This window comes from Anomaloglossus baeobatrachus, chromosome 9 (assembly GCF_048569485.1).
Source record: "Anomaloglossus baeobatrachus isolate aAnoBae1 chromosome 9, aAnoBae1.hap1, whole genome shotgun sequence".
NCBI classification, from domain to species: Eukaryota; Metazoa; Chordata; class Amphibia; order Anura; family Aromobatidae; genus Anomaloglossus; species Anomaloglossus baeobatrachus.
Window position 1 is genome coordinate 177481221 of NC_134361.1, and position 24179 is coordinate 177505399.

At 45.7% G+C, this 24179-nt stretch overlaps 1 protein-coding gene across 2 annotated transcripts in view; it reads left to right on the forward strand.

Annotated features, from left to right (window-relative positions):
• BRINP1 (BMP/retinoic acid inducible neural specific 1) overlaps positions 1-24179 on the forward strand; it is a 359809-nt gene that overhangs the window by 249968 nt on the left and 85662 nt on the right. The window contains exon 6 of one of the 2 annotated variants that reach the window (XM_075324081.1): positions 22545-22781. The exons of the other annotated variant lie outside the window; for it this stretch is intronic. Within the exon in view, the coding sequence (XP_075180196.1) occupies positions 22545-22781 (237 nt within the window). The remainder of the gene's footprint in view (positions 1-22544; positions 22782-24179) is intronic. 2 annotated transcript variants of the gene reach the window in all.

The window sequence follows — 24179 nt, forward strand, 5'->3', positions numbered from 1 at the left end:
AAGACAAATTGAAACAGCACACTCCCCGTCTGAAATTCACTTTGGGGATTTCACTATTTAGTCCATAATACAACCTGAAAGGAAAGGCATGTTAAATGCAAAAACAAGATCAATTGAGTCCAAACAAGGAGGATGGCTCAAAGTTCAGGTCCGGTAGCGTTCATCCCATAGGGACGCTCTCTATGGGTAACAGCAGAACAAGTTTGTGGATTGGCCTTGCAAAGGTCTTCGTCTCACCTTTCCTGATGACCTTTAGCTCTACCTTCCGAACATTTCCGTCCTGGCTAGGCAGTATCCTAGTAATCAGTCCCATAGGCCAGTCAGTCCTTTCTGTGGTCTGGTCTTTCATGAGGACTAGGTCTCCTTCTTTGAGGTTCGGCTTGGGATGTCGCCACTTCTTTCTTCCTTGAAGAATGGTGAGGTATTCCTTCCTCCATCGGTTCCAGAAGTAGTCAGCCAAGTATTGAACCCGTTTCCAGTGTTTTTGATAAGCGTTCGCGTGGGTGAACTCTCCGCTGGGCATTACCGCGTTGTCAGTTTTTTGGGTAATAAGAATAGTAGGAGTCAATATGGTTGGTGTTTCTGGATCCATGGTCACCGGCACAAGGGGTCTTGAATTGATAATGGCTTAGACTTCAGCTAAAAGAGTGACTAGAGTCTCATGTGTGAGTCTTGAGGAATTGACGTCCATTAGTATGGAGTTCAAGATGTTGTGTGAAATCCTGATCATCCTCTCCCAGGAGCCTCCCATGTGAGAACTGTGAGGGGGATTGAAGATCCAGGTGCAACCTTTCTCTGCCAGCTAATCTTGGATAGGTTTGGTGACGATGTTCAGCAAAACACTAACATGGTGTTTGTTGGGAATGATGAGAGGATTTTGTTCTGCAACTCCAAGTTGAGCCTGATTTAAATGACCGCCAACTCTCAGTAAGCCGAAACTGTCGATGACTGGGTTTAAATTGGCGACGGACTTCTTAATGGAATCTGCTGTTTGTTGTATAAACACTTCCATTCTATGGCGAATTCACTCTGTTGGAGGTGGCGTATTATGACGGACTCGCTATGGGAGATGTCCTCAGCAGAAAGGGGTTTGTGGCAGACATGCCAGCGATGACAGTCTTTGTTTTTAAGGTCCGTACGATAGCATCTGGCAATGTGCACTAACCTAGCGACAGTCCTGACGAGCCTCATCCAGCTGGAGAAACGTTCAAAACGTTGGCAACCGAGGTTGGAAGTTTTTTCTGTACTGGTGGCCAGGGTATTGACTTCAGCTCGGACATCTGGATCGTTGTCTGGATCTAGGATGCTGAAGGCTTCCTGGACACCTTCTTCTGACTGTCTCAGCAGGAACTCTGGACCTGTAAGCCAAGAAAAGTTAGCAAAAGAACTTATAGACATAGGTCTAGTTGCGTGATCTGCTGGATTCAGTTCAGTTGGTACAGGTTCTGCTAGGTTGTTGCAGACTTCCTTGTCCATAAAGGCGACGCTGTGTTCTCTCATTTCAGGCTTGCTGTTCATGGAACGCTGAAGAGAGTTACACCTAGTCTGAACTTGATCTCGGTTGTTTGGGAGTCTTACCCTGGTAGATCGGAAGGGTAATGGAGAGACCCAGTGGTTGGTTTCGTCTTTTGAAAATTCACAGTCCATTATTCCGATGAATTCTCTGTCCTCTACTAACAAGGCTACTTTATCGTCGTCCTTGGTTGTGTGAAAGACTGAGCTTCCCAAGTTGTCGATATGCAGAGAAGAAGCGATGTCAGGTAGCTGTATTGTGTCTGGAGACTTCTCTTTCACTACATAGTGATGAGGACATGGCTTTAAGCAGGTTGTGCGCCCATCTCCATGCACATAAGTCTTGAATGAGTCAATTTCTGATCGATCAACGCACGCATTTCCTATGACTACCCATCCCAAGTCCAGTCTCTGGGCGTATGGTGCATAGTCAGGCCCATTACACTGTTGTCGCACCTTGTGTACCCTTAAATTGTCTCTGCCGAGCAGGAGTAGAATCTCTGCGTTATTGTCCAAAGGTGGGATAATGCTAGCGAGGTGTCTTAGGTGTGGTTGATGAAATGCAGCTTCTGGGGTAGGAATTTCATTCCTGTGGCTGGGTATTTGGTCACATTCAACGAGCGTTGGTAGAGGTATTTCAGTCTTCCCATTGATAGGAGACGCAATGAATCCCTGGGCTCTTCTGCCGCTAGTCTCTATGCGACCTGAGCAGGTGTTCAAGGTGTAGGGTTCTGATGGTCCATTAATTCCAAAGGCTTCAAAGAATTTGGTTCCTGCCAGGGACCGGTTGCTTTGGTTGTCTATGATGGCATACACCTTTATTGCCTTTTCTGGATGTCCCTCGGGATAAACCTTGATGAGGCATATTCGGGCACAGCATTTCTGCATTTGGCCCTCTCCACATACCTCTGAGCATGAGCAGGAGATGGCTGTGGTGGTGTCAGTCTGATTTTTGGACTCCCCGCCATGACTTGGAGTGGGAGCGGTGGTGACTGCAGCCGGTGTGTCCCTAGCTAGCTGGTTTGGGTGCATGGCTGAAACGTGTTTTTCGCTATGACACTCCTCACACTTGACAATGGATTTACAGTCCTTGGCCATGTGCTCAAGTGATGCACAGCATTTGAAACAGATCCCATGCTCTGTGAGGACTTTCTTGCGCTCCTGTAGGGTTTTGGATCTAAACCCTCTGCACTTGTTCAGTGAATGTGTTTTTTTATGGATGGGACATTCTTGATTGAAAGACTTATCTCGTGATGAGATGTACTGTTTATCTGTGGATACTGCAGGTGATGGTAGCTCAGTCTTCCTGACATTCACAGTGTTCTTAATGTCTCTGCGTTTGTGTATGGCACCTTCATACCTTGATGATGATGATGTTGCAGCTGCCGAAGTGTTGAACTCTAGGAAAACGAGGCTGGGGTCGTTCCTCATCTGGGCGTGCTCGTCGATGAACTTGCAGAAGTGAATAAATGGGGGAAAGGTGACGTCATGCACTCTTTTGTACCTTGAGACTGACGTTGCCCATTTCTCCTGCAGACTGTATGGCAGCTTCACCACGATTGGGTTCACTTCATGGGCTGTATCCAGGTAGCACAGCCCAGACAGACGAGGATCTCTTTTGGCAAGCTCCAGCTCCATGAGCAGTTCACTTAGGTCTTGAAGCTTGTGGACTTCTTTAAGGTTGATCTTTGGGATGTCCTGCAGTCTCTTGAATAGGGCTTTCTGTATTGCTTCTGCGCTGCCAAAGGTGCGTTCCAGTCTTTGCCATGCAGCAGCGAGACCTGCTTCTGCTTGTCCCACATAAACGGTTCTGAGGCTCTTGATATGGTTTGTAGAGCCTGGGACCAACCACTTGATCATGAGGTCGAGCTCCTGTTCTGCAGTTAAGTTGAGATTGGCGATGGCCGCCTTGAAAGTTGCTTTCCAGACCCTGTAGCTCTCTGCACGATCATCGAATTTCGTGAGACTAGTGTTGATTAGCTCTCTGCTCACCATGAACCTGGCAAACTCAGACATATCTGATTTCTCAACGCTTGTTGCCACGACGACTCGTGATGCCCCTGCGGCGTATGGGCTGCCTGGCATGAATGGATGAGATGTTCCCGGGTAGAATGACGTTGCTGCAGGGTTGAGCTGTGGTTTAGCCTCTGTAGATTCTGATGACCACTGCTGGAGCTGTGGAAGTGGGTCAGGAAACACTTGGTTGCCATCTTGCTGTGGTGACTGTGTTTGAGAGGGCACCTCTTGGTGACTGTTATTAATTTGCTCGGGTGCTTTAGGTGGTACTGGCACTGGTAGAGGTAAGTTGGAGGTTTCGGTGTTGTCGGCTTGGACGGTACTGCAAACCGGGGTTGCTACAGGTAACTGATTCAGTACATAGTCACTTGTGCGATCAACTGGTTTGATCAACTGGTTTGTCTGTTTCCAGTGGTGGCAAGTGAGTTGGATTAGGACCTTGGATCAATGCTTGCTCAAGTAGTCTCACTTTAGCTAGCGCAACTTCCTCTTCCATCTGTGACCGAAGAATCTTTATCCGAGCCTCCGCTGCTGCCCTTGTGGCTTCTGCTTTAGCAGCTTCTGCTTTTGCAAGGGCTTCTGCTTCTGCCCTTTTGGCTTCTGCTTCTACCCTTTTGGCTTCTTCCTCTACTTCTCTTTCTGTGAAGGAACGTCTCACCTTGGATTCCTCTGCTCTTATGCGGGCCTCTAGTATCCTGTCGCTCAGGGCTGAGCTTCTTGAGGATGATGACCCGGATGACCAAGAGGAACGTCTAGATGAGGTCGATCGGTGTGATCTAGTTTCTTGCTGGTGAGAGATACGGTGTTCGGCCGTGTCTATGGAATCTTGCACCTTCGCATCTCTTTCCTTGACCACCTCTTCTGCCTTGCTCAGGTCTGAAAGAGCTTCATCAATTTTAGAGTCTTTTAGAAATGTAATGTACCTTGCTGACAGTCTCTTGTATCTTTCATGAGCTGTGTTCAGCCGTTCCAGAGTGGCTAGTAAGCATGTGGCATCACCTGATGAGGATTCAAGTCTTGACATGTAATAGGTGACTCGTTCCCACTGTTCTTCCAGCTGTTCACATAGCTCATCTTTCATAGTGTGATAGTTTTCAGTGGCCTTTATCGTGGGTTTGGAAGAACGCTTCGGTCGGACAACTTGGTCTGCTGGAAGAGTGGGATCTGCCTCCTGGGCTTCATAATGGACAGTATCGGATTGTATTTGCTCTGTTTCAGCAGTGGGGAACTGTCCAAGGTCTTTTTCGGCCATTTTGATTTAAGGTGTACTGTCTCTTCAAGAAACTTGACTTTTGAATAGGGGTCTGAAAATCGTTGTGCAGCTCTGCAAGGACTCCCTCATGAGATTCCCAAGGTGTCTTTAGCAAAACTTGGGGTTCGCAATCCAGTAATATGCAGTAATGAGGTGTAATGTACGGCAAGTCTATAGAAGGGGTATGGCAAGAGGGAAACAGCAGGTGCATAAACTGTCCCTTTACAATGCAAGCAGAGGTGACACAGGACGTGGCAGATGGGCGAACTTCCCCTTAGACTTGTCCAGGCATGCACTGTTGCAGGCAGACTAGTGCACAAGGCTTGTTGCTAGGCAGATTACAAGGGAAGTTACAAGGTTCTTAGGGATCTGTAGCCGGGGTATTAAGCTGTTAAGCAGTCTTCTGACTGATTGGGCTCTCCGGGAAGTTTTTGCTTTGGGCTGTTAAGCAGCCTTCTGACTGTTCTGTCCCCACTTAAAGGCAATTGAAGGCGCGTAGTTGTGAGGGGTTGTGAGAATCTTACCTTCGTTTTTCCTATAGGTGAGGCAGACAGGACCAGAGCGCTCCAGAGTTAAACATGCACATGCTGAGATGAAACAATGGTGGTTTATTTTCTCCAAAGGTTAAGGACATGCAGAAGTACTACTTGGCATTGTAGTTCTCCTGTGATGCTTGTCTCTGAAGCTACTACGGTCAGAAGACTTTGTGTTGTGAATGTTTTTTATGTTTTGGCTGCTGGGAGGCTCCCTCTGGTGGCCAGGAATGGTTTGGACTTGGACCAGGTGTGTTGTGCAATGGGTGTTTCCATTGCTAACTCTCTGCTTATTTAAATCCTGGTCTGATTGCAGGCTGTTGCCGGATTTTAGTTATTCTTTGTATCTCCAGCCTGCTTCATCCTGCTCTACACCACATCTATCCCAGATAAGTGCTTGCTCTTTATTTATTGTCTGGTTCTTTTGCTTATCTGGGTTTGTCATTTGCTGTGGTTGTTTTCAGTTTATTTGCATGCAGGGATTTTTCCCCTCAGTGGTTTGTTGGGGAACTCCCTGCAGTTCTGTGTGGAGTATAGCTCCTTTGAGTCCATGTGTTTGTGGCTTGTTGAATTTATGATTCTTGTTTTCTGTTCATTGGTATGACAAGGGCACCTGGTATAGGACGGAGTTCAGATCGTGCGATCTGAGGGCCTTTTTGTACTATCAGGAAGTTGGTATTCTGCAGGGTTTTTCTCTGGCCACCATCAGTCCCTTTCCTGTCCTTTCCTATTGTAGTCAGTGGGGGCCTCACCTTTTGCTAATCCTGTCATCTATCTGTGTATTGTGTTTTTCCTATATCACCGCAGTCTTTGAATGTGGGGGGCTAGCTATTCTTGTCTATTTTCTGAGGCATAGAGTTATTCATCTTTCCTATCTTTAGGATAGTTAATTCTCCGGCTGGGTTCGCGGTGCACAGGATGTTAGTTTACCCCTCGGCTACTTCTAGTTGTGATGGTTAGTAAGGGGATGGCGGCCAGATTAGTTGCCAATGCTCTTGTCACCTTTTGCCAATGATTTGTGGTGGTCTTCCATGGTTCCGGATCATAACAGTACATCCAGCCAACAAATTTAAAGGGTACTCTTAAGACGAAAAAAGAAAAAAAAAAAAAAAAGCTGCTGAGAAATTTTTTTTTAATTTTTTTTTGGTGTTTTTCTTCTTCTTTGGGTTCTGTGGAAGATTTCTTTTGTCTAGCATGGATGAATTGTCTAGCATGGATGTGTTGCTCATCTTGATGCTAAGGTTCGTCGTATAGAGTCTTATCTTGCACAGACTCCCCTTGCAGAGCCTAAGATCCTGTTCCTTAATTTTTTTCGGGAGATAGGTCGAGATTTTCGAGCTTCAAAAATAATTGTAAATTATTTTTTGACCTGCGCCCTAAGTCCTCAGGGAATCCCGTACAGCAGGTTAAGATTGTCATCTCCTTGCTGCGTGGTGACCCTCAGGACTGGGCCTTCTCTTTAGCGTCTGATGATCCGATTCTCAGTGATGTGGACTCCTTTTTTCAGGCCTTGGACAAACCCAATATTGTGGACCAAGCAGAAAAATTCTTGTTGTCCTTAACTCAGGGTTTGGATTCTGCAGAAATGTTTTGTCAGAAATTTCGAAAGTGGGAGGTCCTTACCAAATGGAATGATGATGCGCTTGCGGCTCTTTTTCGGAAGGGTGTTGCTGATTCTGTGAAGGATGTAATGGTAGGATTTCCCATCCCTTCTGGTCTTGATGCCTCTATGACCTTGGCCATTCAGATTTATAAGCGTTTACGTGAGCGCAGGAAGATACCTGCTGGTTTTGTGCCTGTGGAACAGCCTTTGGAGCCTATGGAGTGTGATAGGGTCCTTTCTAATGCTAGTCGGCAGGGGTTCAGACGGAAGAATAGATTGTGTTTCTATTGTGGAGACGCTTCTCATAACATCTCTGTCTGCCCTAAACGTGAAAGGAGATTGGCTACTTCTGTTACTGTAGGTTCTTTGCAACCAAAGTTTCTTTTGTCTGTCACATTGATTTGCTCATTGTCTTCCTTTTCTGCATTTGCCTTTGTGGACTCAGGGTCAGCGCTCAATTTGATGGATTTTGGGTTTGCTAGGGATTGTGGTTTCCCCATGGTTCCTTTGCAAACTCCTATTCCTTTAAGGGGCATTGATGCTACCCCTTTGGCAGAACATAAACCCCAATTTTGGACCCAGGTGCCTATGAGAGTTGCACCAGCACATCAGGAAACTTGTACATTTTTAGTATTGCATAATCTACAGGATACCTTGGTACTGGGATTTCCGTGGTTGCAGACCCATAATCCGGTTCTTGACTGGAGATCCTTGTCGGTAGCTAGTTGGGGTTGTGAAGGTGTGCATCAGGACCTTTCCGTGTCATCCACGTCTGCTCAGGCAGTTGATGTTCCGGCCTTCTTGTCTGATTTCCGTGATGTATTTAATGACCAGGAATCTGATTCTCTGCCCCCACACCGGGACTGTGACTGTGCCATTGAGTTGGTGCCCGTTTGAAAATTTCCCAAGGGGCAGATTTTCAACTTGTCTGTGCCCGAACATGATGCCATGTGGTCATACATCAGGGAATCATTGGAGAAGGGGCACATTCGACCCTCATCTTCTCCTTTGGGTGCCGGCTTATTCTTTGTTGCTAAGAAAGATGGTCCGTTGAGGCCTTGTATTGATTACCGTCTTCTTAATAAAATTACGGTCAAATATCAGTACTCTTTGCCTCTGATGTCTGATCTGTTCTCTAGAGTGAAGAGTGCCAAATGGTTTACGAAACTGGATCTCAAGGGTGTGTATAATCTCATCTGTATTAAGGAGGGTGATGAATGGAAGACGGCTTTTAATACTCCTGAGGGGCATTTTGAGTACCTAGTGATGCCTTTTGGGCTCACTAATGCACCCTCCGTCTTCCAGGCCTTCCTGAATGATATTTTTCGGGACCTTATTGGTAAATTTTTGATTGTGTATTTGGATGACATCTTGATTTTTTTCTGATGATTGGGACTCTTATGTTGGGCAAGTACGGGATGTTTTTCAGATACTTAAGGATAATGCACTGTACGTTAAGGGGTCAAAGTGCCTCTTTGGGGTGCAAAGGATTTCCTTTTTGGGCTTCATCCTGTCTCCCTCCGCTATCAAAATGGACCCGGTTAAGGTTCATGCTATTTACGACTGGGTGCAACCGACTTCTCTAAAATCCCTGCAGCGGTTTTTGGGGTTTGCTAATTTTTACCGTAAATTTATAGCCAATTTTTCTGCCATTGTCAAACCTCTGACAGTTTCACAAAGAAGGGAGCTGATGCTGAGCATTGGACCCCTGAGGCAATTGTGGCCTTCCAGGAGCTTAAAAGGCAATTCCCTTCTGCCCCAGTTCTGCAGCAACCTGAGGTGTGTCGCCCATTTCAAGTTGAGATCGATGCCTCAGTGATCGGAGCAGGTGCTCTTCTGTCTCAACGAGACTCTACTTCGGGTAAACTTAAGCCCTGTGCATTTTTCTCTCGGAAGTTTGCTCCTTCTGAACGGAATTATGATGTGGGGAACTGGGAATTATTGGCTATGAAGTGGGCATTTGAAGAGTGGAGGTATTGGTTGGAGGGGGCTAGGCATCAAGTTGTGGTGCTTATGGACCACAAGAATCTCATCTATCTGGAATCGGCCAAGAGGTTGAATCCTCGGCAGGCCAGGTGGGCTTTGTTTTTTACCCGGTTTAATTTTGTGGTCTCTTTTTTGCCGGGCACCAAGAATGTTAAGGCCGATGCCCTTTCCAGGAGTTTCTGCGCTGACTCTTTGGAGGTTGTCGAACCGTCTACTATCTTGAATGATGGTGTAGTTTTCTCGGCTATTTCGCCTGATCTGCTGTTGGCACTGGCGGAATTTCAGGGGGATAAACCTGAGAGATGTCCTACAGGGAAACTGTTTGTCCCAGACCAATGGAGAGACCGAGTTGTCTCTGAGGTTCATTGCTCTGTTTTGGCGGGTCATCCTGGCATTTTTGGTACTCGGGATCTTGTGAGACGCTCTTTTTGGTGGCCTTCCCTGTCCCGAGATGTCTGTCGTTTTGTGCAGTCGTGTGGAGTTTGTTCTAGGTCCAAGCCCTGTTGTTCACGTTCTAGTGGGCTATTATTGCCTTTGCCTGTACCTAAGACACCTTGGATGCACATCTCTATGGATTTTATTTCAGAGCTTCCCGTCTCCCAGAAAATGACTGTGATTTGGGTGATCTGTGACAGATTCTCCAAGATGGTCCACTTGGTTCCCCTATCTAAGTTGCCGTCTTCATCAGAGTTGGTGCCTTTGTTTTTCCAACATGTTGTTCGTTTGCATGGTATTCCCGAAAACATTGTTTCTGACAGAGGGGTGCAGTTTGTATCCAGGTTTTGGAGGATTTTTTGCTCCAAATTGGGTGTTCAGCTGTCTTTCTCCTCGGCATTTCATCCTCAGACCAACGGTCAGACTGAAAGGGCTAACCAGATCCTGGAGACCTATTTACGGTGTTTTGTTTCTGCGGATCAGGATGACTGGGTTTAGTTTTTGCCTTTGGCTGAATTTGCCCTTAACAATAGAGCTAGCTCTACCACATTGGTGTCCCCCTTTTTCTGCAATTTTGGGTATCACCCTAGGTTCTTCTCAGGGCAGCTTGAGGCGTCTGACTTTCAGGGGGTGGATTTGGTGGTCAACAGAATGCAGCAGATTTGGGGGCAGGTAGTGGATAAATTGTTTCAGTGCCAAGAAACTGCCCAAAGTTTGCCAACCGGCGTCGGACTGTTGGCCCCCGTTTTAAAGTAGGGGACATGGTGTGGTTGTCCTCTAAAAATATTCCTATGAGAGTTCCATCTCCTAAATTTAAGCCCAGATTTATTGGACCTTATAAGATTTCGGAGATTATTAACCCTGTATCTTTCCGTTTGACTCTGCCTGCGTCATTTAAGATTCACAATGTTTTCCATAAGTCCTTGTTGAAGAAACATGTGGAGCCAGCAGTTCCTGCAGCAGCGCCTCCTGACCCTGTTTTGGTACAAGGGGATCTGGAGTATGAGGTTGAAAAAATTCTGGATTCCCGTCGCAGTAGGCGTCAGCTTCAGTACCTTGTGAAATGGAAGGGTTATGGGCAGGAGGATCCATATAGAAGAAGAAATAGACCGCACCAATGCTGATATCTTTTTCCGGATCTTTATTCCATAACCAAGGTTAAAAGGTGCAAATCGAACAGCGGGTGGAGGAGACCTGGATGCGGCCCCTCACTATGGACGACGGCCGTTTCGCCTGTAATTAGGCTTCCACGGGTCCACATGTGGGGTAAGATCAGCCCTCCCTAAATAGGATCATGCATCCAGGTGACCTTCCCACACATAAAACAAGTGAATGAAGTGTATAATACAATAAAAGGTACTATGTATACATATTTCACGTACCACAAAATAAAAACACACATTGTGAGCAATACAAAATCGGACACTATTACAGAGGAACGAATTTTTGTCATATTCACAAAGAACAAAAACATACATGGTTTTTACATCTGCAATAAAAATTACAACTCATTCTTTCTTTATCAGGGATATTTTTTTTAACAATCCCCCCAATTCTCGATTATTTTACCATGCTCAGTTTTTGTGAACAAAAATCCATTACAAAAAGACTGAAAGATCATTGCGGTCATTCATTCCCAAAGCGCCTTGTGCCCCATATTTTATAATTAGTTTTGCCTCCGTTTGTAACAGTAATTTATGGTGATCCCCTCCTTGTAATGGGAGCGACACTCTTTCTAGACCGGCAAAACTCAGGACGTCAGGGCAGCTATTATGTGATTCACGTACATGTGCTATCAATCTTGGGGATCCTTTTCCTGTCAGGACTGAGTTATAGTGTTCTTTAAATCGGACATATAGGCATCTGATCGTTTTTCCTATATAAAATCTCCCACAGGAACATACTATTGCATAGACAACGAATTTTGTCTTGCATGATATAAATTGGTTGACATAATGTGTGTGTGCACCAATTTTTACGGACTTGCCAGTCAAGCGCAGATTGCAATATTTGCATTGGCCACATTTAAAGTTGCCATTATGGGCAGGAGGATAACTCTTGGGTTGTGGCTTCTGACATTCATGCGGACAGGTTGGTTCGCGCCTTCCATCATGCTCATCCTGAGCGACCCGGTGGCGTGGGTGAGGGTTCGGTGACCCCTCCTCAAGGGGGGGTACTGTTGTGAATATTAGTTATGTTTTGGCTGCTGGGAGGCTCCCTCTGGTGGCCAGGAATGGTTTGGACTTGGACCAGGTGTGTTGTGCAATGGGTGTTTCCATTGATAACTGTCTGCTTATTTAAATCCTGGTCTGATTGCAGCCTGTTGCCGGATGTCAGTTGTTCTTTGTATCTCCAGCCTGCTTCATCATGCTCTACACCACATCTATCCCAGATAAGTGCTTGCTCTTTATTTATTGTCTGGTTCTTTTGCTTATCTGGGTTTGTCATTTGCTGTGGTTGTTTTCAGTTTATTTGCATGCAGGGATTTTTCCCCTCAGTGGTTTGTTGGGGAACTCCCTGCAGTTCTGTGTGGAGTATAGCTCCTTTGAGTCCATGTGTTTGTGGCTTGTTGAATTTGTTATGATTCTTGTTTTCTGTTCATTGGTATGACAAGGGCACCTGGTATAGGACGGAGTTCAGATCGTGTGATCTGAGGGCCTTTTTGTACTATCAGGAAGTTGGTAATTTGCAGGGTTTTTCTCTGGCCACCATCAGTCCCTTTCCTGTCCTTTCCTATTGTAGTCAGTGAGGGCCTCACCTTTTGCTAATCCTGTCATCTATCTGTGTATTGTGTTTTTCCTATATCACCGTAGTCTTTGAATGTGGGGGGCTTGCTATTCTTGTCTATTTTCTGAGGCAGAGAGTTATTCATCTTTCCTACCTTTAGGATAGTTAGTTCTCCGGCTGGGTTCGCGGTGCACAGGATGTTAGTTCACCCCTCGGCTACTTCTAGTTGTGATGGTTAGTAAGGGGATGGCGGCCAGATTAGTTGCCAATGCTCTTGTCACCTTTTGCCAATGATTTGTGGTGGTCTTCCATTGTTCCGGATCATAACAACTTTGCTTCTAGCAGCTCCAATAAGGGATGTTGTTCTCACAAACTCTGGTTTGGAATGAACATACCAGGATGTGATGCAAAAGGGTCATCAGACACTCCCATGGGCTGGACAAAAGAAACAGAGGAGCCGAAAGGTCTGACCAGTAGATGGCAGCAGAGACAAGCATGAAAAACATTAAATAACAGTTTTAACGAAGACAAATAGAAACAGCACAGCATGTATTCATGAGGTTGAGCTATGTGTGTAAGTTCATGTAGCTGAACTGCATGTACTGATGAGGCTGAGCTATGTGTTTGGGTTCATGTAGCTGAGTTGCAGTATTGATGAGTATGAGCTATGTCTGTTGGTTCATTTAACTGAGTTGTGTGTGGGTTTTTGTAGCTGAGCTACATATGATGATGAGACTGAATTATATGTGTTCATGTAGCTGAGCTGTGTGTAGGTTCATGTAGCTGACCTTCATGTGCTGAAGAGGCTGAAGCTATGTGTGTGGGTTCATGTGGCTGACCTGTATGTGTGCCGCCCCCCCCGTGCCAGCAGCCGTGCTGCTCGGATCCGGATCTGCGGTATGGCTCGAGGGACTCTACCGGACCTGGGGGTCACGCAGACACTTCGAATAAAAATGGGGGACGTATTTGTACGGGGGTTGTTAAAAACTGTCTGTGACGCCACCCACGGTGTGTGGTGAGATTTAGCACCACCGCTGCTGTTGTGGGGCTCCCAGGGGCGATGGGCTGGCAGATGGATATTAACCCCTCCGTGGGCAGGGATGGATGCCCCGGGGCCCAGTGTCTCTGTGCAGGGGATGATAACAGCAGGGGCCGGCGCACCCGGTCAGGCCGGGAAAGTTACTCACTGTTGAATCAATCACACAAGTCTTTTGGTAAACCAAGGTGATGGTGGCCGGCTGCCGCAGACAGGTGTATCTGGTCCCACACCCGGGCTGATGGTCACTGCCCCTTTCCTCTGCTCTTTGTATTTTCTTATGTAGACGTCCCTGTGTGTAACGCAGGAGTCCGCTCCTGGTCCTCTGGTTGGGAGCCGTGCCCATCAGATGCTGACCCGTGGGATCTACCGGGCCCTGGCGGATGCCCTATCCCTCTCTGTGGGTGGTTGTCTACTTTTCGGGACTTAGGTTGGGACAGGACCTGGAATCCTGCCCTCAATCGGTTAATTAGCTAGGCCGTCGGTGCCGGTCTTGGCTTCAGGGTCTGAGTATCCCCTTGTGTACACAATTTCCAGGTCGGTTCTCCGGTGTCGGTACTAGCGGGCTACAACCCTGCCCCGGTCCACCTCGGATCTGCCGAGCCATCTTCCCGTCTCCTGCTGGCGGTGACCACCGTCTGCCACCTAGCCAATGTGTCAGGGCTCCAACCCTGACACCTGTCAGCTTCTCCTCCTAACTCCTCTCCAAACTTCAACTCCAACTCATCTGCTGTTTTCCTGCCCCGGGCTCTCCAGACCCCTAGGTGGGTGTTTCCTTTCCACCTGGTCCCACCCACTGGTGTGTCTGTCCTTTCCTGAGGGGGTGACTAGGGTTTTGTTGGCTGCTTTAACCCTGTGTGGGAGCGGTGTTGTGCGGGGGCATAACATGTGTGACTACCTGATTTTGCCAAGGCGTCACACATGTATTAATGACGAGGCTGAGCTATATGTGGTGGGTTCATGTAGCTGAGCTGTGTGTGAATTCATGTAGCTGAGCTGCATGTGCTGATGAATCTCAGTTATGTGTGTGGGTTCATATAGTGGAGCTGTGTGTGTGTTTATGTAGCCGAGCTGATGAGGCTGAGCTATGTGTGTGGGTTCATGTAGTTGAGCTATGTGAGGATTCAGGTAGCGGAGCTGCATGTCCTAATGAGACTGAGTTATGTGTATGTTCATGTGACTGAGCTGTGTGTGGGTTCATGTAGCTGAGCTGCATGTGCTGATGAGGCTATTCTATGTGTGTGGGTTCATGTAGCTGATCTGTGTGTGTGTGTGTGTGTGTGTGTGTGTTTATGTAGCTGAGCCTCATGTGCTGATAACATTGAGTTATGTGTGTGGGTTCATGCAGCTGAGCTGTGTAGGGGTTCATTTATCTGAGCAACATGTGCCGATGAGGCTATGTATGTGGGTTCATGTAGCTGAGCTGCATGTGCTGATGAGGTTGAGCTATGTGTCTGAGTTCATGTAGCTTTGCTTTGTGTGGGTTCATGTTGCTGAGCTACATGTGCTGATGAGGCTGAGCTATGTGTGTGGGTTCATGTAGCTGAGCTGTGTGTGGCTTCATGTTACTGAGCTGCATGTCCTGATGAAACTGAGCTATGTGTGTGGGTTCATGTAGCTGAGCTGTGTGTGGCTTCATGTAGCTGAGCTGTGTGTGAGTTCATGTAGCTGAGCTGTGTGTGAGTTCATGTAGCTGAGCTGTGTGTGGGTTCATGTGCTGAGCAGTGTGTGGGTTCATACAGCTGAGCTGGGGGTGTTGATGTACAGTAGGTGATCATTGTGTGTGTTAATTTTGTATGTACATGTAGTAGAGCTGCTTATATGTGTATAGCAGAGCATTATGTATGTAGCAGAGCTGTATGTTCTTTGCATGCAGCAGTGTTGTGTATATATAGTATGTGTGCACTGCAGAGCGTGTACATAAAGTATGCACTATAAAGCTTTATCTGTATAATACACATAATGCTGCAAAAAAAAGACAAAAGATCTATTGGCTCCATAGTTACCCTAGTGCATTAAAATTTGGGATACTGACCCCTCTGCCTATTAGCACTGCCAGATCTTTCAATGAGGCATTGAAAATAATTAAATTAATCCAAAATATGCTCAGTAATATAAATGCGGTATAAATATAAACCTTTTGGTACTGACATGGCTAAAACACTGTGCTCCGAAACATTGGAGATTTTAAGTCTAAATGCTGGAGTCAGATTGCAGAACCTGAGTATATCAATCCTTTACAGATATGGCCAATATTTGGTTTTGCACATTTATGTTTTCCTCCCTTTCCTCCAAGAATCACTTCTTTTTTTCTGTAGATGTAAAGCCACTCACTTTGCTATATTATGTTCTATACATAAAACCAACTGAGCTGAAATGGGGAAAAAACGGGATTTTATATACAGTTAGGTCCAGAAATATTTGGACAGTGACACAATTTTCGCGAGTTGGGCTCTGCATGCCACCACATTGGATTTGAAATGAAACCTCTACAACAGAATTCAAGTGCAGATTGTAACGTTTAATTTGAAGGTTTGATCAAAAATATCTGATAGAAATTGTAGGAATTGTACACATTTCTTTACAAACACTCCACATTTTAGGAGGTCAAAAGTAATTGGACAAATAAACCAAACCCAAACAAAATATTTTTATTTTCAATATTTTGTTGCGAATCCTTTGGAGGCAATCACTGCCTTAAGTCTGGAACCCATGGACATCACCAAACGCTGGGTTTCCTCCTTCTTAATGCTTTGCCAGGCCTTTATAGCCGCAGCCTTCAGGTCTTGCTTGTTTGTGGGTCTTTCCGTCTTAAGTCTAGATTTGAGCAAGTGAAATGCATGCTCAATTGGGTTAAGATCTGGTGATTGACTTGGCCATTGCAGAATGTTCCACTTTTTTGCACTCATGAACTCCTGGGTAGCTTTGGCTGTATGCTTGGGGTCATTGTCCATCTGTACTATGAAGCGCCGTCCAATCAACTTTGCTGCATTTGGCTGAATCTGGGCTGAAAGTATATCCCGGTACACTTCAGAATTCATCCGGCTACTCTTGTCTGCTGTTATGTCATCAATAAACACAAGTGACCCAGTGCCATTGAAAGCCATGCATGCCCATGCCATCACATTGCCTCCACCATGTTTTACAGAGGATGTGGTGTGCCTTGGATCATGTGCCGTTCCCTTTCTTCTCCAAACTTTTTTCTTCCCATCATTCTGGTACAGGTTGATCTTTGTCTCATCTGTCCATAGAATACTTTTCCAGAACTGAGCTGGCTTCATGAGGTGTTTTTCAGCAAATTTAACTCTGGCCTGTCTATTTTTGGAATTGATGAATGGTTTGCATCTAGATGTGAACCCTTTGTATTTACTTTCATGGAGTCTTCTCTTTACTGTTGACTTAGAGACAGACACACCTACTTCACTGAGAGTGTTCTGGACTTCAGTTGATGTCGTGAACGGGTTCTTCTTCACCAAAGAAAGTATGCGGCGATCATCCACCACTGTTGTCATCCGTGGACGCCCAGGCCTTTTTGAGTTCCCAAGCTCACCAGTCAATTCCTTTTTTCTCAGAATGTACCCGACTGTTGATTTTGCTACTCCAAGCATGTCTGCTATCTCTCTGATGGATTTTTTCTTTTTTTTCAGCCTCAGGATGTTCTGCTTCACCTCAATTGAGAGTTCCTTAGACCGCATGTTGTCTGGTCACAGCAACAGCTTCCAAATGCAAAACCACACACCTGTAATCAACCCCAGACCTTTTAACTACTTCATTGATTACAGGTTAACGAGGGAGACGCCTTCAGAGTTAATTGCAGCCCTTAGAGTCCCTTGTCCAATTACTTTTGGTCCCTTGAAAAAGAGGAGGCTATGCATTACAGAGCTATGATTCCTAAACCCTTTCTCCGATTTGGATGTGAAAACTCTCATATTGCAGCTGGGAGTGTGCACTTTCAGCCCATATTATATATATAATTGTATTTCTGAACATGTTTTTGTAAACAGCTAAAATAACAAAACTTGTGTCACTGTCCAAATATTTCTGGACCTAACTGTATATATATATATATATATATATATATATATATACATATATATATATATATATATATATATATATTTATTTATTTACTATTTTCTGAGAGGCGTAACTTTTTATGTTTCTGCTGATGGAGATGAGGTGGGAGCTTGTTTTTTTTTTTGGGTAACCTGTTTGCTTTGGGGAACATGATTGTTTTTTGTTGATTTTTTAGCAGAGGTGAGGTGACCAAAACATGACAATTCTAGTGGTTGCTTTTATTTATTTATTTATTTATTTATTTATTTATTTAATTGTTGTTGTTATTGTTATTATTATTGTTATTATTATTTTTTTTTTTTACAGCACTTTTCAGATTGAACGTTGGTTCTTTTGTTGATGGGATTATACCAATTATGTTTGTTTTTATTTTTTAGATTTCTTTATAGGGAAAAAAGAGGGTGATTAAAACTTTTTTCCCCCCATTTTTTTTATATTTAAAGAAATTATTATTTTTTTTAATTTTCACTCATTTTAGTCCCCCTAAGGAACTTGAACATGTGTTTCATTGCTTGGACTATATAGTGCAATACTTCAGTAGTATAATTAAAGGGGCTACTTTTACATTGATGGGCTTTCCTTAGGATAGCTCTTCAATGTCTGATAGGCAAGTTTCCCACAAATGGCATCTCTGCCAATAAGCGCTGCTACTAGTGCTGGCAGTGGTGGCCGGAAATGCTTGGTTCCGGAGCTGCCCTGTCAACTGATAGCGATGGCGGCTGGGCACTACACATCCACTTCCCATTCAAATCAATAGGAGGTAGATGTGCAGCACCTGGCCGCGGCCATGATCAGAAGACAGGTCACGTCCGGAATTGAGAATTTCCGAGAACAGCTTGTAAGCTTGTTGTGAGCAGGACCCTCACTCCTCTTGGTATCGATAGAATTGTGTAAAGGCCCCGTTACATGCAACGACATTGCTAATGAGATATCACTGGATTCACGGATTTCGTGACGCACATCCGGCCTAGTTAGCGACATCGTTGAGTGTGACACTTACGAGCGACCGCTAACGATCCCAAATACTTACAAAATCGTTGATTGTTGACACGCTGTTCATTTTCAAAATATCGTTGCTCGTTTGGGACGCAGGTTGTTGGTAGTTCCTGAGGCAGCACACATCGCTACGTGTGACACCCCGGGAACGACGAACAACAGCGTTCCTGCGTCCTCCGGCAACGAGGTAGGAGTGACATTCATGCGTCTGCTCTTCGCCCCTCCGCTTCTATTGGTGGCCTGCTGTGTGACGCCGCACAAACCTCCCCTTTAGAAAAGAGGCTGTTCGCCGGCCACAGCGACGTCGTTAGGAGGTAAGTATGTGTGACGCGTACCAGCGATATTGTTCGCCACGGGCAGCGATTTGCCCGTGATGCACGAACGACGGGGACGGGTGCTTTCACCAGCAACATTGCTAATGATGTCGCTGTGTGTAAAGCGGCCTTTACTCTGTAATATCTGATATGGTCTGTACATGTCCCCTCTGAATTGTAAAGTGCTGCGGAAAATGTTGGCGCTAGATAAACAAAAATGATGATTATTATGCACATCGCTATTCCAGGTACAGGCCCTTTATTGCATTGATCAGTGATAATCTCAGGAGTCAGAAACCCACTCATCACATACTCATTCTCTTTCCTATGGATAGCACAAAAATTTAGAAAAAAGTTGACCAGCAAAAAAATTAACAGGTGCAGGTTGCTGTGACTGCATTACACTAGTTTAACAATTAGTGATGGGCGAGCATGCTCGGCATTGCTCGGCACTCCATCAAGCACTGGAGTACTCACGGAACTTGGCCAAGTATCATTGGTGCTCAGATGTATCGGCCATGAAACAATGACCACAACACACAGGCTCGCTGCACTGCATCATGTGTGCAGGCGCCCCAGGAAGATCCATTTGGAGTATCAAAATGTTTCTCACTGGAGGTCAACACAATGTTTTTGGACGTAGTGTTAACAAAAAAAAACCCCACCCTCCCTCATGCCGGTAATACTCTGTTTATGGCTGGCTGTATGTAGGCGGAAACCCGAACTGGCCACTTATTGACTTTACATAATGCTCGTTACTCGCGTCAAGCTTGTCCAAGCGTCTGACCAGCTCGAATTGAGAAACGAGCACCCGAACATTTTAGTGCTCGCCCATCACTAATACCAATACAAACAACTACACTCTGTTTTCACTAACATATATATATAAACATTGAATATATGAATTTTGAACTGCATTACTGCTATATAGATTATATCTATACATTTTACGTATTAGCACACATTTTGATCAAACGTAAGAGCCCATCTGCAGCAACAAGGTGACCCCTCTACACTAACAGAATTTATGGAGAATCTGTGAATTGAATATTCTGGAAAATTCCATGTACATTTACTGTTCATTGTTGGAAAAACTAAATATTAACTCAGTTGAAGTCCTTTGTTGCATAGGTACTGTGGTCACGTGTTTAATGGGCTCCTCCACATGTTGTCCTTTAAATAGGTGCAGAAATATATGATAATAGCCTTTATTCCTCAAAAAAGTCCACCCTAAAGGAGAAAAGAGAAGGAAAAGAATACAGTGCTTATCTGAGCGTAATATGGAATTTGAGAGAAATGTACATGGTAATATATGCACTCACCTACAATTTGGATCAGATGACGTGTTAATGTATATCTGATGTTAGGTTCCAATACTGGTTGATCCGCAGTGAAAAATCCTACTACGTCCGAGATATCAAAGGTATAATGTAAAGAAATAATGTTGACTGCAATTGGCGTTCCTAATGGATCCAACTCAATGTAATGAAGTCCAATGAAGTACATTCAATGATTTATTTAAAAAGGTACATGGATGTGTTCACATAGTCATGTATAGAAGACATAAGACTACGCGTTTCGACTTATTAAAAAGCCTTCTTCAGGTCAAATGAAAGTCCTCAAAATGTCACACGCCTGCACCGGCGGTGCCTGGGGGTTACTCATTACCGAGCCGCGGTTCTAGTTGTGTGGCTGCCGCGGTGGCCAGGCCCTGCTCCGTGACCCCGTCAGTGTTGTTAAATAAAGATGGTGGTGGGGATTATATTTACAAGGGAGATGTCGTGACGCCACCTGTGGTATGCGGCAAGATAGGTGCCGCCGCTGCTGTTCAGTTCTCCCTGGGGGTCAGTGGTGATGCAGCAGAGATGGAATAGCTCTCCACAGGTAGAGCTGTACCCCAGCACTGTTGGGAGTAGTAGTCTGTAATGGCGGGGCACAGGGCCGGAGGCGCGGGAATAATTGGACGACACAGGGATGCAGTCAAGATCTTTACTCACAGTTCAGAGTTCCAATTTAGCACGTCTAGACAAATGCTGCCTTTGGAGTGCTGGGTCCTGCTGTGATGGGCTCCAGTCGATCCCGGTTAGTTCGGAGGCAGAACCCGGTACATCCTTCTGTGTCCCTTTCCTGGTCATCTTCCTGCGCTGATCTCTCCCGCCTGTCTCACGCCTGCACACACAGAGCCCCGAGCCGGTATCCGTGGGCCCTCTCGGGTGACGTGAAGCTCTATCCCTTTGGACCTATGTGGTCACCTTTACACTGGATGTGTGTGGATTTGACTTCGGCATTTGAAGTAACCTCAGCCTCCGGTTAGCTCTCTGAGTCTTCCAGTTCTCCACTAGCTGATGGGCCGGTCCCCTACTGTGGCCAAGTCTCTCCACTCCAGTTCGTTGTATGTGTAACAAGGCCACGAGAGTATGGTCGCTCCGGTGGGCTCTAGGACCCTTTCTGTTGTGCGCCTGGGCCAAGCTGCAGCAGCTCCAGACCACAGGTTTTCTCTCCTCCACTGCTCCTTCCGACTGACTAACTTTCTACAGGCTGCTCACACTAACTAGATTCGACCCCCCAGCCTGTCCAGGACTGTGCGTTACTATGGCGACAGCAAGGTGCAATTTGCCCTAACCACAGTCCAGTGGAGTGTTGCTGAGTGAGAGTGTCTGTGTTTTGTGTATACCATTTGTGACCCCCTCCTTACCTGGGAATGGGATGGCTGAGATGCAGTACCTCTATGGCAACTGAAGCCTCAGGGGCACCACAAATGCAAATCAAGGAACTCAATAGAGGACTTTCGTTGACCTGAAGAAGGCTTTTTAATAAGTCAGAACAGTTAAGCGGGCTTTACACACAGCGACATCGCTAGCGATGTCGCTGGTGAAAGCACCCGCCCCATCGGTTGTGCGTCACGGGCAAATCGTTGCCCGTGGCACACAACATCACTAGGACCCATGGTCCATCACATGGACTTACCTGCCTAGCGACGTCGCTGTGGCCAGCAAACCGCCTCCTTTCTAAGGGGGCAGTTCGTTTGGCGTCACAGCGGCGTCACTAAGCGGTCGCCCAATAGAAGCGGAGGGGCTGAGATGAGCGGGCCGAACATCCCGCCCACCTTCTTCTTTCCTCATTGCGGGAGGCCACAGGGACGGTGATGTTCCTCGTTCCTGCGGCGTCACATGTAGCGGTGTGTGCTGCCGCAGAAACGACGAACAACATCGTACCTGTAGCAGCAACGATAATCGGGATAAGAATGACAGGTCAATGATCAACGATTAAGTGAGTAATTTTGATTGTTTAACGGTCGTTTGTGCGTTTCATACGCAACAACGTGCCTACCGAGTCCGGATGTGCATCACGAATTCCGTGACCCCAACGACATCTCGTTAGCGATGTCGTTGCGTGTAAAGCCCGCTTTAGACTTATGTCTTATATACATGATTATGTGAACACATCCATGTACCTTCTTAAATAAACCATTGAATATATGTATTTGGACTTCATTACACTGAGTTGGATCCATTGGGAGTGCCGATTGCGGTCAACACTATTTCTCTACGATTATAGCCTCGGTACCACTGTTGATGTAATTTCTTTGATTAAAAGGTCATGAAAAATGTTAAGAACTGGCATTATAAGTCATGTAATATTTATCAAGGCTCAGGTATTCCACAAATTTGTTTTGGTATCTTGCCGTTTATCCATTTTGTGTTTATCGTGTTGATGCAATGAAGAATGCTTTGTAACATTCTATTTGACAGTTTTATTTTGGTACAAGCATTCTATGCCGCACATTTCACCACTCTGATTAAACTTCCAGCCCAACACCTTTCACAATCTGATAATAGCCACTACCGGTTTTCCCACTTATTTTTCTAGGCTAGTAGCCTGGATGTGTTCATAATGAGAATTACAGGAGTGGACTCTTATCGTGCTGTGAAAGGGGGTGAAGTCTGTAGGTATGTGAATCTGTAAGCACTGCTGTAATATCCTGTATATGTATATGCCATCTATACCCCCCACACCTTTCTTTGTTTAATTTCCTTTATCATGTCATTGTCTTCAGGTCTGCAGATCATTATGCCTCAGTACTTACAGGAGAAGTTTGTTCAGGCTGCATTGAGTTATATCATGTGTAATGGGGAAGGCGACTATGTGTGCAGGAACAGTCAGTGCTCCTGCTTGTGCTCTGAATCCTTCCCCCAGTGTAACTGTCCCTTCACTGACATCCAGATCATGGAGAACACGCTGAGTAACCAGGGCAAGGCCTGGGCATTGGCATACAAAGATTTTGAAAGTTCAGGTGAGGACTCACATTACTCAGTTTCCATATTGTCCTTTGTGCAACAAATCATGTTATGTGGTTTTTTATTATTACAGTTTCAAACTGTTTTTCATTGTGTTTAGTGTCTTAAAGAGGACCAACCACTAGGATTTTCCTATATAAACTAAAGCCAGTGCTTTACTGGGGCCAGGATGCTGAATCTAAACGTACCATTACTTGTGAGATCGGATGTATACTTTCTGAAATATAGGCAAGTAAAGTTTGTGAAACACACTGTTACTTGATTGATAGGTGCTGCAGAATATCTAATAGGTGGGTTGGATTTTGCTAGTTATTCCGGCCTGTCTGCCTGCTGGTCCTTCCTCCCTTCACCTGTAATAACAGAGACAGGGGGAGGAAGGACAGGCAGGCAGCCAGGGGTGGGGATAACTAGCAAAACCTGTCCCATCTATTAGATATTCTGCAGCACAAGCACCTATCAATCAAGTAACAGTGTATTTCACAAACTTTATGTAAAGCTACCTCTAGGGGGCACTGGGACTCAGATAGAGGAAGAGCTTCAGAGTACAGGAAGACAGAGGCCCCCTAGAGGTCGCTAAACACAAGCAAGGGATAGTCAGTCAGCAAAGTTCTGAGTAGGGATGTCATGTCTGTACCGAGGAGTAAGCAAGCCAAAGTCCAAGAACAAAACCGAGGTCAGATGCCGGGAGAACAAGTTAAGCAGAGGGGAGAGAGCAGAGGTCGAGACACAGAACGGGATAAGGGAAAGGAAGACATGGAAGACAGATCGGGCAGGAGGGACGGAAGTCAGGGAGAACAGGTACGCACAGAGAAGGGAGTGGAGGTGAGGACCAGGATCAATCAGGTGGGAAGGCAGGTCAGGCCGGACAGGAGAGACAGAGGTCAGACTGGGCAGGAGGGACGTAGGTTGGGGAGACCCTTACTGGTTAGCGGGACTTGATCAGAGTACACTGACAGGAACCAGTTGCATGCTGCAGAGCAGTAACTATTACTGGCCGTGTCCTGGAGGTAACAACACCAAGATATGGCGGCGCGACCTCCGGATCGAAGCACGACCGAACAGGCCCCTCCCCTCACCTTGGATCTAACCTCAGAGACAACATACATGCACTGGCTCTGCAGAGTAAGAGCCATGCAAAAATCATGACACTTTACTTGCCTAAATTTCAGAAGGTATACATCTGATCTCACAACTAAAGGTATGTATAGAATCAGCATGATAGCGCCAGTATAGCTCTGGCTTTAGTTTATATAGGAAAATTCTCGTGGTGGGTCCTCTTTAAAGGGGGGTTGTTTTTCTTACAGGCCTAGCAACTCACAGGTAAGTAGTTGCTAACTAGCTACCTGTGTTGCGCACTGCCACTCCGGCTGCTTCACGTCTTTTCTGCTTTGCTC